The 15,464-nt window shown below is 45.7% G+C and overlaps 1 protein-coding gene across 4 annotated transcripts in view; it reads left to right on the top strand.

The window, feature by feature from the left end:
* The window catches only part of LOC116942811 (volume-regulated anion channel subunit LRRC8D-like), an 82,096-nt gene extending 70,371 nt beyond the window's left edge, over positions 1-11,725 (top strand). For all 4 annotated transcript variants that reach the window (XM_032955118.2, XM_032955117.2, XM_032955120.2 and 1 more), the window contains exon 4: positions 6,993-11,725. In XM_032955118.2, the coding sequence (XP_032811009.1) occupies positions 6,993-7,994 (1,002 nt within the window). In that variant the 3' untranslated portion in view covers positions 7,995-11,725. The remainder of the gene's footprint in view (positions 1-6,992) is intronic.
* The last annotated feature ends 3,739 nt before the right edge of the window (positions 11,726-15,464 follow it).

Here is a 15,464-nt window from a genome sequence, read left to right as displayed (position 1 = left end):
ACAAAGCGTGCCACTTAGTTACTACTTTAGCCCACCGGTGTGCTGGAGAGTAAATCCACAGCAATTTACAATGTGAGTAACCGTGACGTTTCGCTGGTAGTTTCATCCAGCTACTTGGGGCGATTGTGCCCGAAAAAACCTTCATTACGAATAATATTGGTCGCGAAACCCACGTGTCAACCATCTGTTTTCTGATCACTGCAGTGGTGGTTATAGCCCGATATGATTTCTCCATTTTGTCATAATCCTTTACAATTAAGGCAGTGATTTACAATGTTTCCATCCTAGCACGTCATTGCAATAATAATAATAATAAATGATTAGTTTTTTGACATTTTGTACCCTTTAACTTAACAGCAGATTCAATTCCGAGTGAAGTAATGCTAATGCATACAATATTTACCTTGAGTGTAACTCGTAGTCATACATAAGATAATAACTCAAAGTATTTGCATTGCAACACCTAATAGTGAAAATCCATTCAGCGATGTTTATACAAAGATATTGTTCTGATGTCCTAAAGCGCAGCATAAATATACAGCATACTCATAGCTTATGCAACACAAATCCCCATTGGCTATGAATGTAATATAAATTGCACACCACGTATAATGTATACGTTGTTCACAATGCGTTTATTAACGCAAGCGTTTGAAAGTCATTCACAATTCTTGACGTGTTCTGGGAGAATGAATGACCGACCCGTAGTGGTGCAATACGTAGACCCAGAGCGCCTCTTAGTGGCCATGTGTCAGAATGCAGGTCACGTCTTTATATTTTTGAACTCTGTACAATACCAAACCATTTTTTTTTATTTTACCAGGTAAGGCCCCACTGAGCTATATAGCTTTTTTTTAGTAGCAACCTGGCCACAAATGATAGCCCATCGAAGTGGCTTTTATGGAAATTTATAGCAGCCTCAACTCTCAACGCGTGATGTGTATTCCATTTGTGGAGGGTAACACCGGAGGACTGGAGAAAAATCCACGCAATCACGGGGAGAAAGCAAGAATATGCAAACTCTAAATGTACAGGCGTCAGGTTCAGGATCGACCCCACGACCTCCTGTATACCAGACGGGGTAGCCAACATCTCGCCAGTGTCGGGTGTCAGTAATCAGATTGCTTGCAGTAATGTGAACTTGCATGAAAGCTCCCCACCACTTACTATTAATGACAAGAATAGTTTAAAGTATACCAGATATATGCACATTCATGACTAGTGCAGTGCCAACAGGGTTGTTTTTGTGTACGTTCACAAGGGAACGGTGACACGATGGTTTGCACACCGCAACATGAACCCAGTAACGAGGGTTCAATTCCCCAGCCATGGATAACATCAGTGGCGAGTGGTACCTCAACCCATCTTGAGACCTCCCCCGTGTCCGTTCAAGATTTAACGAGTGCCTCGCGTGTTGTGTGAACATCAATAGTGGAGAGACAAAGGCGGCTGGCGTTGGTGATGACCACCATTCTCTCGTCTGCCGTTCCAAACGTAATAGGTGACCACAAGCAGCACTTGCCCTGACCCATGCCTTTGAATACATTCCTACTAATTGTTAACATCATCACCAACTCAGGTTCTGAAGTCACTCAACGCGGTCCCAGTTCCCCGAAGGGCTCCTCCGCAATACCCGAGCTATGAGGCCTTCAAGAGCACCCTCCTTCATGTGCCCAGGGCGGCTACATATGGTGCGAAAGAAGTTCAATATCCATCATATATTTTCATCTTCGGTGGGAGCACAGGCAACCACCATCACCATTTTATAGTGTCTGTTGCTAGACAGGTAAACGCACAACTCTGGAACATACGACCTCGCTACCATGTTTTCACGCCGTATGCATTATTGTGGGAAGCACACTACAACCCTGTGTTGTATGATGTTATTCTGTCCCATGTAGAGAGGTGTCCCCCCAGATCTGCTGTATTCCCCAGCGATGATTCTGATTTCCCCGCACCTCCGATGAGCACGGTTGGCTACGTATGGTGGCGAAAGAAGTTCAACATACATACGTACATGGTGCCAGTCTGCATTTTGACAGAACAATGGTCGCCACTGACATCCAGAGTGTCTGTGTTCCGAATAGCCAGCTGTAGCAATTGCCTTGTATATTCTGGGTAGCTGTCACAGGCGCGAGGATTTCGGTCACTCAGCTCGACCGAATGTGGTTTGGACAGAAGAGATAAAGGCTTCTGTGTCTCCTTTGGGCCTCCAGCACATGTCTGTCAAATGGTGGCCTGCAGCTGGTACTTGAGTCATTATCTGTGTGTGTGTGTGTTTCACGCACAGCGATAACTGGCCCATCACTCTGCTTTCGCCTGCTGCTGTGCAGGGCGAGGCATCCAGTCCCACTCAGAGTGTGATCTCACTGCCGCTTATTCTGCGGAATACACAAAGGATGTCCCAAAAAGTAGATGTTGATGCGCAGGAATATCTTGAACATTTGTCTACGTCCAGCATAATCACCATCGTGCTATATGCAGCGGCACACATTATGCCCAGCCAGGGCCCACTTTTCCATCTCGGAGGGATTCCTGAGCGTCACGTGTGACCATTTTGCAAAGAGCATCATGACATTCTAATAAGGGCTGCAGATCAGGGAGTGCCAGATCAGGACTATACAGTGGACGGGGCAACACAGTCTACCCAAACTGTGGTATGGCTTCAGGCGTCGGGCTTGTGCGTGGTCTGGCACTGTGCTAGGGGGTGGGGGAGGGGAAGAGGCCTTCTGCCTTTTAATGTCTGGGGGCGTATTGGCGATAAACGTACGTTCAGTTTTGCAGCGATTCAGAAACACGCACACGTGAAAAATTTTATGACAAACTTAGACAAAAACGGCCGTGTTATGTTTAGCGTGTCCCTCATACTTGCGTGTATAGTGAGGGGAAAAAAAGTATTTGATCCCCTGCTGATTTTATACGTTTGCCCACTGACAAAGAAATGATCAGTCTATAATTTTAATGGTAGGTTTATTTGAACAGTGAGAGACAGAATAACAACAAAATCCAGAAAAACGCATGTCAAAAATGTTATAAATTTATTTGCATTTTAATGAGGGAAATAAGTATTTGACCCCTCTGCAAAGCATGACTTAGTACTTGGTGGCAAAACCCTTGTTGGCAATCACAGAGGTCAGACGTTTCTTGTAGTTGGCCACCAGGTTTGCACACATCTCAGGAGGGATTTTGTCCCACTCCTCTTTGCAGATCTTCTCCAAGTCATTAAGGTTTCGAGGCTGATGTTTGGCAACTCGAACCTTCAGCTCCCTTCACAGATTTTCTATGGGATTAAGGTCTGGAGACTGGCTAGGCCACTCCAGGACCTTAATGTGCTTCTTCTTGAGCCACTTCTTTGTTGCCTTGGCCGTGTGTTTTGGGTCATTGTCATGCTGGAATACCCATCCGCGACCCATTTTCAATGCCCTGGCTGAGGGAAGGAGGTTCTCACCCAAGATTTGACCGTACATGGCCCCGTCCATCGTCCTTTTGATGCGGTGAAGTTGTCCTGTCCCCTTAGCAGAAAAACACCCCCAAAGCATACTGTTTCCACCTCCATGTTTGACGGTGGGGATGGTGTTCTTGGGGTCATAGGCAGCATTCCTCCTCCTCCAAACACGGCGAGTTGAGTTGATGCCAAAGAGTCCATTTTGGTCTCATCTGACCGCAACACTTTCACCCAGTTGTCCTCTGAATCATTCAGATGTTCATTGGCAAACTTCAGACGGGCATGTATATGTGCTTTCTTGAGCAGGGGGACCTTGCGGGCGCTGCAGGATTTCAGTCCTTCACGGCGTAGTGTGTTAGCAATTGTTTTCTTTGTGACTATAGTCCCAGCTGCCTTGAGATCATTGACAAAATCTTCCCGTGTAGTTCTGGGCTGATTCCTCACCGTTCTCATGATAATTGCAACTCCACGAGGTGAGATCTTGCATGGAGCCCCAGGCCGAGGGAGATTGACAGTTCTTTTGTGTTTCTTCCATTTGCGAATAATCGCACCAACTGTTGTCACCTTCTCACCAAGCTGCTTGGCAATTATCTTGTAGCACATTCCAGCCTTGTGTAGGTGTATAATCTTGTCCCTGACATCCTTGGAGAGCTCTTTGGTCTTGGCAATGGTGGAGAGTTTAGAATCTGATTGATTGCTTCTGTGAACAGGTGTCTTTTATACAGGTAACAAGCTGAGATTAGGAGCACTCCCTTTAAGAGTGTGCTCCTAATCTCAGCTCGGTACCTGTATAAAAGACACCTGGGAGCCAGAAATCTTTCTGATTGAGAGGGGGTCAAATACTTATTTCCCTCATTAAAATGCAAATCAATTTATAACATTTTTGACATGCTTTTTTTCTGGATTTTCTTGTTATTCTGTCTCTCACTGTTCAAATAAACCTACCATTAAAATGATAGACTGATAATTTCTTTGTCATTGGGCAAACGTACAAAAGCAGCAGGGGATCAAATGCTTTTTCCCTCGCTGTAAGATAACGATTGACTGCATGTATTTTAGTTTTTCAACACGTGGCGTTATAGGCATCCTCGGCCACGAAAAAAAACCAATCTCTTATCGAGAGACTGGCCCTCTGCATGGGAAGGTTCTGTCGATACTGGCCAAAAGGTATCCCATACATTTAACTGCTCGACCTTAGCGATATGTGTTCCGTAACTTGCATTCACTTTGCACTATTTGCCTTTTGGCGTTGTTCTCTCGTCTGACACGGGTCGTGAAACTCGGCCATATATAAGTCTGTCTCTTGTGCAGTCCATTCATTTGCGAGGACAATGCATATATTATTATTATTATCAAATGATGTTTTTACATGTTTTTCCACAAGCCCGTGTTATTAATGCAGGCGTGATGCCCTACAGTAGGTGTCTATTTGGTGTTTGAAAATCTTAACACCTGTTTCATTGCCAGAAAAGGTAAATAAAGCATTCATATTTTTCATCATCATAGATACTACGCATTGGCCCCCCATGGAAATAAAACCATGGACACACTCAATGAAACCAATGTGAATATGAATACATGCTCAACACATGTTTAGAAACATGCATTTAGAGTATTTGGCTATTGCTGTAAATTTTCACATGATAAGCCACTTCGTTGAGTTATCTTTCTGGCTCCTCCCCCCCCTTAACCTATATATAAACCCGATCGTCTCAGAGCTGTGCACTTGACACAGATATTCTACTGTGACTATTCCACCTGAAGACGGAAGCTTGTGTTGCCTCCGAAACGTCGTGATTTTTTTTTATTTTACCTACGTGACTTTACCTAATAAAACCAAAGAGTATGAATCCTTGCAGTCACGAAAGCTTCAAATCTAGAATTATCGGTTGCCAGATCGTTTCTGAAAAAGAGCTATGTAGCTCAAGTGGGCCTTCCCTGGTAAAATAAAAAAAAATAGTTTATAGTTTTATAATTCCTAATTCTAATTTTTTTTAATGAAACCTCAAAGGTAATGTCTTGGAGTCGGCTACGTGATTTGAAACTCGAGAAGAGCATCAGGGGAAAAAAAAAATCTACGTAAAAATATTGGTTGTGAATTTGCCAGATTTGGGTAAATATCGGCTGGAGCCTGTCAAAAGCACAACCAACAACAACAACTTCCGTTCGCCACTAAGTGACGGTGACGTCACCAGGGCGCCTTTGCCAGGCCAGGTACACTTGGAGGCCACGTGAGTGTCGAAGGCTCGCTGAGAGGAGGTCTCGGGACAGACCCGGCTTGGTGCCACAGGTTGGCTGACTGAGATGACTGGTAGATGCACCAGCTGTGTACTCCCTACTGTGCCTCCAGGAAGCACAGCCTAATCCGTATGCATACACACGGCTTTAACCGGCTTCATGTCGTCTCATTAAAGGCAGGCCGCCGCCTGTCTCGCCTTGAGGGTACTTCAGGAAACTTTCGGGCCATTTGCTCATTGTCTGTGGGAGAGCATTAGGTAAAATCTGCTACTCAGGGGCCATATTCTTCGCTTTTTCCAGGGCTTGTTTAAAATCCTTGACCACGTGGTCCTGGAATGGTGAAAGTGGCTTGAAGCCAATTTTTGTTTAAAGCACTAAAAACGTTGATAACAAAAAAGTTTTAGTCGCTCTATAATTTGAATGTCACTAAAGCACCAACTGCAAATGCAGTGGCACGGCCGGTGTTTAACTCATTTATTCACGAATGATGGAATGCCATCCATACTTTGAACTTCTGTGTTTTGTATTGTTACATTATATACTTTGAAATCCTCGTTCGAATTTACAAAACATCGAAATCAGCGAGTCTCGAGATGGTTTACAACTCAGAGTGGGGGGCCTGGGTGGGGAGAGGATTAAAAAAAATGATTTTAGGAGGTGGTTGAGGGCTCTGAGCTAAAGAGGTAAAACGGAGTGAGCCGTAGTCGAGCAAGAAGAGGGAACTGGTGAAACCGGACTTGGAACATTAGGAGGGAGTGAGTTGCAGATAAAAGGGGCAGCTGCAGAGAAGTGGCGATAATGAATGCGTGGTGTGTTGGCTGAACAAGAGGGAAAAGGCATGCCCGGTGCATGCTTTTAACACGCGCGCACCGTCTGTTGAACTTCCTTCGCACCATACGTAGCCAACCATGATAATCGGAGATGCGCGGGAAGAACTAACTAAACACAAAAAAGCAGTTCTAAAGAAATTCGATTTTAATTGAAAAGTGCATAGCTCCAGTGTCTTCCTAATATCGGAAGGAAGAGCGTTCGAGATGGCCGCAGAGGCGCATACGAAAGCGCGCGATGCGGTAACCGTCTTTGATCGGTGGTTAGTTAAACGCCGCTGCTGCGAGGATGAGCGGAGTTTGCGCGATGGTTTATGGTCCTTGACGAGATCAGCAGTAAAAGGCATCGCGATTGTGTCGACCAACTCCTTTGTTCATTTTCACGGATATTCTTCACGCGTCACAAATAACGTTTGCAACGATTGCTCATCGTCACCAGCGGCACACCGCGCGTGTTCGTGACCTCTTCTCGTCCCTCGCAGCTCGAGCTCATCCCGGATGTGAAGCTGCCCGCCAAGATCTCGCAGATGAGCCGCCTGCAGGAGCTGTGGCTGCACCACTGCCCGGCAAAGTGCGACGCGTCGGCGCTGTCCTTCCTGCGCGACCGCCTGCGCGTGCTGCACCTCAAGTTCACCGACGTGGACGAGATCCCGGCCTGGATTTACACCCTGCGCAACCTACGGGACCTCTACCTCATCGGCAACCTCAACTCGGAGAACAACAAGGTCATCGCGCTGGAGTCGCTCAGGGAGCTGCGCCACCTCAAGCTGCTGCAGCTGAAGAGCAACCTGGCCAAGATCCCGTCCAACCTCGCGGACATCGCCACGCACCTGCAGAAGCTCTACATCCACAACGACGGCACGCACCTCCTCGTCCTCAACAACCTGAAAAAGCTGGTGAACCTCACCGAGCTGGAGCTGCAGTACTGCGAGCTGGAGCGCATCCCGCACGCGGTCTTCAGTTTGATGAGTCTGCAGGAGATTGACCTGAAGGGGAACAGCATCCAGACTATTGAGGAGATTGTGAGCTTCCAGCATCTCAAGAGGCTCACCTCCATCAAGCTTTGGCACAACAAAATAGCGGTCATACCGGCGTCTATCGCATACGTGAAAAATCTCGAGCGTTTAAATCTGTCCAACAACAAATTGGAGGCGTTTCCAAACGCGGTCTTAAACTGCGTCAAGCTCCGGCACCTGGAACTGAATCACAACCAGATCGAGTCGATTCCGCTGGAGGTGGGAACGCTGCAGAATTTGCAGCACCTGTCGCTGACCAATAACCGGCTAAAGGAGCTTCCGGCGGAACTTTCCAACTGCTCCAGGCTGCGGATGCTGCTGCTTTCCGGCAATCAGTTGAAGGACGTGCCAGCGGGCCTTGTCCGCCGTCTGCCACAGCTGCACTTGGAGATCAAGGGAAACCCGATTGAGACGACGCTTCCAGAAGTTCAAATCCTACTGGAATCTGGAGGCCCCACGTACTCCTAACTTTTGACGTGCCCAACGATGGAACGCACATTTTTCCACCTTATTCCCAATGCATAGTTTATTTTAGTAACTGCCCTGCACTTGTTACGACGTATGTAGGCTTCGGATAATTATGTTAAAATAATGAAAGAGACGATGTTTGCATGACAATTTTTTTTTTTAATTTGAAGTCCAAAAATTTCGAGGGTTAGCGCCGTGCGGTTGGAGCGTGACATTGACGGAAATGAGCAGCACAGTGGTCACAATCACAGCCGTGTAAGGGCTGGGGGAGCAATGTTTGCACAAACGGAAAACTAAATCAAATTGAGAAACTATTTATTGCCACGTTGGTGAGATAAACGTTGCAGCATCCTCCATTTCAAAGTGGCGCGCGTGTGATTACGGGTCTTAAGGTGGCTTAATAGTGAGTGAGGTGACTTGTTAACTTAGAGATTTAAAATCATGGAATGACCAGGATAGCAAAACACATAGCAAACTACAAATGTAGCTGTAGTTATAGATTGTCATCCGAAAGTGTAAAGTAAGATTGTTTTCCAACCATCGATTCAAATTGATTCATATGCCAATGTTAGGAATTGAACAAATATATAATAAATATAACCGAACAAAGGAAGGAATTCATATTCTTGGTTCTTTCGGTAAAGTCACGTATAAGGGAAACAAAATAATAAAAATATAAAACAAAATAAAATTCTCACGACGTTTCGACTGCAACACAAGCAATCATCATCAGGTGTGAAAACCACAGCAAGAAAATTTTAAAAAAGTGGCGGTTATTTTCTTGCTGTGGTTTTCACACCTGATGATGATTGCTTGTGTTGCAGTCGAAACGTGATAATTTTATTGTTTTATATTTTTATAATTTTATTGTTTCCCTTCTACGTGGTGACTTTACCGAAAGAACCAAGAATATGAATCCCTGCAGTCACGAAAACTTTAAATCAAAAAGGAAGGAATATTCACGCGAAAGTACAAATGAGACAAAAAAAAATACGATGAAAAAATGTGATAACCAAAGCGAGTTTTTGAATTGTGACCTCAAATTGGGTCGGGTCATAAAATAATGAGGGAATTTGTGCAGGGGTTGAATTTGTCCATGCGTGGGTAAATCTGGCTTGTAAAAGTGACGAGGGGACAACATTTGAATTCCGTATCGTCCCAATCCCACACGATTTGTTCACCCATTTCCTGAACAAATTTTGGCCATTCCTGTCCCTTCGTGTCGCGCACAAATGATTCGTCCCATCCCATCCCTTGGGAGGCAGCAAACGAAAAGCAGTGCAAAAGACAAAAACAGTACAGATGGGAATGCAGATATATGGTACCAAAGGGGATGCTGCACAATACACGAAATATCAATAAAATACAGACGAGACGAAACAAACCATGCTCCAAATACAGGACGATAATGTGCGCGTGTATGTTGAACTTCTTTCGCACCGTACGTAGTCAACCGTGCTCAGCGGAGGTGCGGAGGAAGGACAACAAATGAAAAAATTAGTTTTCAATCTATATCGGCGGATTGCACGTGTGGCTTCCCGATATCGGCAGCAAGAGCGTTCCAGACGTCCGCAGAAGCGCATCTGAAAGCGCCGCGCAATGCGGCGACCGACTTTGTTCGATGGCCAGCCAAAAGCCGACGCTGCTGCTGCTGCTGCGAGGAAGGCCAGAGGAAGTACCGTTGGCGAGGGTGCAGATACAAACGGCGCAAACTAAAGGCCATGCTCTCCTCCCAAAACGGGGGAGGCTGGGTGTCAAGGGGACGGTGCACTGAAGGGCCAGTGGTCAGAATATAATTTTTATCTGTTAATAATCGTTTGATTGCAACCAAAATCTAGGGTAATTCTTTTTTTTTTCCATTTCCACGATCAATGCCATTTTATGAAATGGAAATCGTCAAAAATGTCTCTCACGATTAATTATCACGGTGGGGAAAAACATTGTCCCGACGAGACAAAAAAACTGAGAAATTATACAAATGTGTACAAACAAGAGGGATCATCCCTTGAATCGAATCATAAAACCGCATCACCTAGTTTAATTAATTGTATCACTGCCACGTACACGTGCGGTAATGTACACGGGGGTGTGCATGGGCATGCACGCATGTGTAACATTATTGTTCAAGATGTTCCGACCCCTCTCCCCACAAACACTTACACCTTCCCCAAATCCCCTAAGCTCAACTCCTGTCTCATCTCATCCCATCACACGTTTCCCTCTGCCGTCCCATTCCGTGAAGTTCTAAAATCAATGATCCTGTCCTTGTCAGTTCCCGTGGACATCGTCCCTCTTGCCGCCTATCACCGTAATTTCTGTTCATTCCCTGCCCGCGGGAGCCCCATCGCAATCCTCTCTCTCTCTCGCCGGGAGATGCCTTGGACTAACCGGTAAAAGCCACTGGTAATGCAATGCCCACTCTCAACCTTCAAAACACTGGAATATTGCACAATATTCAGGTGTTGTCAATGTCATGGGCAGATCGAGTCAGCCCAAGTGTTTTACTAGAAGTGCGATTCAGACGGAAGTTAACACGTTGCGCAATGTCTTTATTCAGCTGGCTAGAAGCTCGCGCCTCGAGTAGGGGTGGGCGCTGTATCCACGGTGGATCAGAGCCCCACATTGGGTGCTTATGGAGAAACTCGTCACATGCTGCTGCTGCTGCTGCTCACGTCGCCTGCCCGATCTCTCCCTCCCCACAGAAACACCCCCCGTCAGTCCGACAAACCCCTGCGCTCTCTTTCTGCCACGCATTCGGATTTCACGGTTGCCGGTGTCATGGCTTGCGTATGAATATTCTCAAGAAATTGCTCCGCGTTACACTTTGCATACATTTCAAGCTGTCGTCATCATTTTTTTGCATTCACAATCTTGACATTTGGCTGACTATTTGCACTTAATTTAGTTTATTTTTGCGATGCACAAATAGCGTGGGGTATTCAATCTAGGATGTTCCCACAACACTTGATGGGGGCAGCTGGGGGGAGGGGGGGGCACAACGTTAACACCAATGAGGTGCAACGGAGGACGTTAACAGCTGGTATAACGTTGAGGATGGTTTCATTGATTTACAATTAAAACCAACCCGAACATTTGTTTATTCACACAGTGGGATACCTCTGCAAAAATGGTGAATGTGTAAAGGTCCCTGGCAGTTCTACCGTGTGATGGTCTGCGTGGTGAAGTTATATTCATGTCCGTTTGCCGTTACGTTCACACGTGCGTTCACTTGCAGTCTGACAGTGGTCACTTGTCGACTGCCGTTAACAGTGTTTAATGAGAACTGCCGCATTTAATTGACTTCTTGGTTGATCAAAATTGTGCCACGTGTCATTTGTTGATTGCATTGCCATCAACCTGTGTACATTGTGTCACGGAGGAAGGCTTAAAAAGGTAACGTAAAAAAAAATAGATTTCTGTAATAATATTTGTGATAGCAAAATTAAAATCAATCCAAATCCATACCATAACTTGCTGAAAATCCAGTTAACTTCTAGAGCCCTGCAGATGGGATAGCCCAGCCCAGAGGCCCACGTTTTGTCAGCACGCGTTTCATGGACCAATGCTTAAATAAGCAGCACTTAGATTAATTCCAACTTTGTTTATATATGCATAGCAAAGATGACTTTGTATATCAAAGCTATCTTTTCATTTGCTTTATCAAAATTTGCACAAATGTATGTTGCTGTTCCTATGCCTGAAACTTAAAATTAGATTTTTTTTCTATTGAATCATGTCATTGTTTTTACTCCGGTTATGTTCACGCACAAGCTGAAACATGTCTTGAGCCTGGTAGAACTGTTGTTGCAGTTATTGTTAAGGAACACCTGATAAGGCTGTCTCACAGCCTTCCATTGCTCGTGCAATCAGTCTGAGTTGTAATAATAATACTTTTAACTTTGGATAGAAAGAGAGAGAGAGAGAGCGATTCAGAGGCACGACAGATAGATGTGAAGAAAGCCATGCGATAAGCCAGCATCAAGTTCTGCAGTCCTCTATATTAAGGTGCTGTCAACTAATTAATTGGTGTTTATATGTTGGGAGGAAATTGCAGCACTCGCAAAAAACCCACATTAAACTAAACTTCATTTTAACAAGGTAAGGCTAACTGAGCTTTGTAAATTAGAGATTAACCAAGTGGCTTACCACGTGGAATTCTATAGCAGCCAAATCATTTAAACGCACGTCTCTGAATACGTGGAGGGAAAAACCCGAGGACCCAGAGGAAATCCACGCAACCACTGAGAGAAGATGCAAGCTCCAAATATGAAGGCGTCAGGGTCGAGATCGAACCCACGCACCCTCCTGTATACCAGGCGAGGTGGTTAACATCTCACCACCGCGGCACCAACTTGTGCCAGGGGGAACCACCATCCAATACAGACGGAGCAGGTGGAGTCCACATTTTTTTTCCGTACTGCATTCTCCCGGCGTGCCAGGTATGGCAGCTTGACGGCCACGGGAAAGAATTTTCACATTTTCACGATCCACCTACCCTGCTGCCTCCAGAGTGCTTGATTACAGGCCGCAGGCTTCTTGTGCGTAAATGTGCGTGTTTTAACATTACACACTCACTATTTTTGTATCCATAGCAAACACATTTATCAGACAAACCCTATAAAAATGTTTCGCAATAGGACATGCCTTACTTTTCCATGTTACCTGCATCAACTGTGGCACATTCCATCGGCTGCACAATCACAAAAAAGGTGGGAAATGTGTGCCTCAAACGATCTTATTTTGGGTAATTGAACACTTGTTTTACATTGACTGCTATTGTTCAAGTCATTATGGATAACAGGATAAATATGAGGGTGTAATAAGGTCCCGTGATAGAGCTGCTCAACCCGAACTATTCATACTTTGATACTGGCATTGGCTTTGTGCCGTTCGCCTTTTGGCAATTGATCTCTGGTCTGACACTGGTGAGACTAGGTCATAAAGGAGACTGCTATCTCGAGTGTAGGCCAATCAGTTTCAAAGACAATGCCAAATATTACGAGGGCATGTTTGTTTTCATGTTTCACCACAAGTACGTGTGGTTCATGAAGACTTAATTCCTTGCAAAAAGTATTTCGTGTTTTATTGGAAGAACGGTTAAAACCTTTTCTTATTTTTCATGCTTATAAGATCACTAAAATAGTTTCGCCTCGGTGTCTTCCCAAGGTTGGAACACCAGCAGAGACATATTTTGGTTTCTGCTCAGGCTATGACCCCACCACTGCCTTCACAGCATCGTCACCATGAAACCACCTTCCACTTTGAGCTTCTCCCGGAGGTCTGCGCAGACGGAGGACCAGGTCTGGGCTGCATGCATGACGTTCCAGAAAATGACTTAAAGCTTTGGTAACTGCAGGAATGCATATTTCTTTGGGTCTTTCGGTAAAGTCACGTAGATAGGTTCAAAAAATAATAGAATAAACAAAAAACTACGAAGTTTCGATCGCAACACAAGCGACCGTAATCAGGTGGAATAAGTAATATTTGAAAAAACGTTTTTTAAAAACACGCTTTTAGTAAATGTACTAGTAATGGCAGAAGTCCACGACTCCAGGAAGTGGCCCCGAAGCTTGCCATAACGTAAGGGGACCGTGGCCAATTACAGCCAACGTCAGTTGACTGTTGACAAATAGACCCAAGCCGAAACATAACATACAAAAAATAATGTTTAAAAATATATAGATGTTTTATGATAGAATATGGTATTGTCATCAGTATGACATAAGTATACCAAGTTTGCAGTCGATGCCACATTGGGAAGTGGGTTAAAATTGAGTTACAAGATTTGAGGATACAACAACAGAGAGTGAGTTATAAAAGAAAGCGTGTAATACAAAGGGCGAGGGGGTGCACGAAAGGCAAGCTGTTTTAAAGGTTTAAAATTGGCGTAGCCTAAGGGTCCTGGAATCAGAACGAAGTCGGCGGGGCACGAGTGCCCTGGGGCGAGCACAAGCGGAGATGGTGATGTTAGGTGATGTTCATGTGAAATCGGAGCGAGACCTCCGGACAGATAGCCCGATCTGCATCTGCTGGTGGAGATGCAAACCCGTCAACCGGTTATCAGTGCCTATCTTATTACAGACCAATTCAAGTTGTATTGGTCACCCTGTGCCCTTACGAATCTCAACGTTCATCCTACAAAATCCCATCACCATAGGGAGAAACACAAATAGAATGTTTTTTTGTTGTTGCCCGTGTTGAAACGACTGTACGCCCTATGGATCTGAAAACTCAAATTTCCCTGCACAAGAATACGGGTAAAGCGTACGGGTTGACACGGTATGGAGATATTCTTAGCTCTTTCGGTAAAGTCACGTTGAAGGGAAACAATAAAATAATAAAAAATATATACAACAATAAAAATTCTCACGACGTTTCGACCATAACACAAACGGTCGTCATCAGGTGTGAATAAACCAACGACGACCGTTTGTGTTATGGTCGAAACGTCGTGAGAATTTTTATTGTTTTATATATATTTTATTGTTTCCCTTCAACGTGACTTTACCGAAAGAGCTAAGAATATGTATTACTCCAGTCACGAAAGCTTTAAATCAAAACGGTATGGAGATGTTTCTACACGCGCCATTTGACCTGGGGCGTCGGTGCCACGTTGGCCATGGACGACGCTCCACGCGGTGTTCGCACCGGCTCGGCGAGTTGGGGAGCTGCAGGAAATGATGATTTGTTCTGAGCTTCCAGAAGGCGAGGTGGGGTTTTCTACCTCTCCCCGATGATTTTCTTTTTTGTCGGAGACTGCTTCCTCAGAGGAAAAAAGCACTCGGCAATTCCTGAATGCATTGTGGTTATCTTGCCTCTTAGGTCACCATCAAAGTAAAGTTGACCGGCTGACAGCAGCAGCGAAGACGGATGAACAATTGATAGAGCGGCTTCATCTTCATTAGGACTCATCGGCACAGAACAGTCACCAGTGCTCACCACTGCAAGGTCTGCCTCTGAGAACCATAAGTGTGGAGTCCCCAACTTCCACACCGGGGCCCCACGTTTCTGTTCACGATGCGGGGTGTTTCTTTTTCCCTCTCGTCATCGACGGATTTGAGTAAATATTTTGAGGATGAAGAGCCCCCGTCCGACCGGGTGTCCGCCGGGCGACGATGCTGCCCATGGCTCTGATGAACGCGGCCACTGCTCTCATCCATCCCGCCCTATAATTAGGAGCGGTTGTGACGCGAGGCCGGACGGCGCGCGCGCCGCGCTATAAATAGACGAAGGCGCATCGCCACGAGCACGCGCGCACGTCACGCGCGCACGTCACGCGCGCGCGACCCGCGGGGGAGGACGGGGGGTGAGGGACAGGGGTTAGAGTGCGTGGGATGCGGGGAGGGGGGGGGGTTGGTAGGGGGTTGATTAGGGGGGGGGGTTGGTAGGGGGGGTTGGTAGGGGGGTGATTAGGGGGGGTTGGTAGGGGGGTGATTAGGGGGGGGGGTTGGTAGGGGGGGTGATTGGGGG

The sequence above is a fragment of the Petromyzon marinus genome, chromosome 16 (genome assembly GCF_048934315.1).
Source record: "Petromyzon marinus isolate PM22_M1 ecotype Great Lakes invasive population chromosome 16, UKy_Petmar_22M1.pri1.0, whole genome shotgun sequence".
Lineage (NCBI taxonomy): Eukaryota > Metazoa > Chordata > Hyperoartia > Petromyzontiformes > Petromyzontidae > Petromyzon > Petromyzon marinus.
Note: the sequence above shows the minus strand (reverse complement) of the source record. Positions and strands in the feature narration are given on the sequence as shown.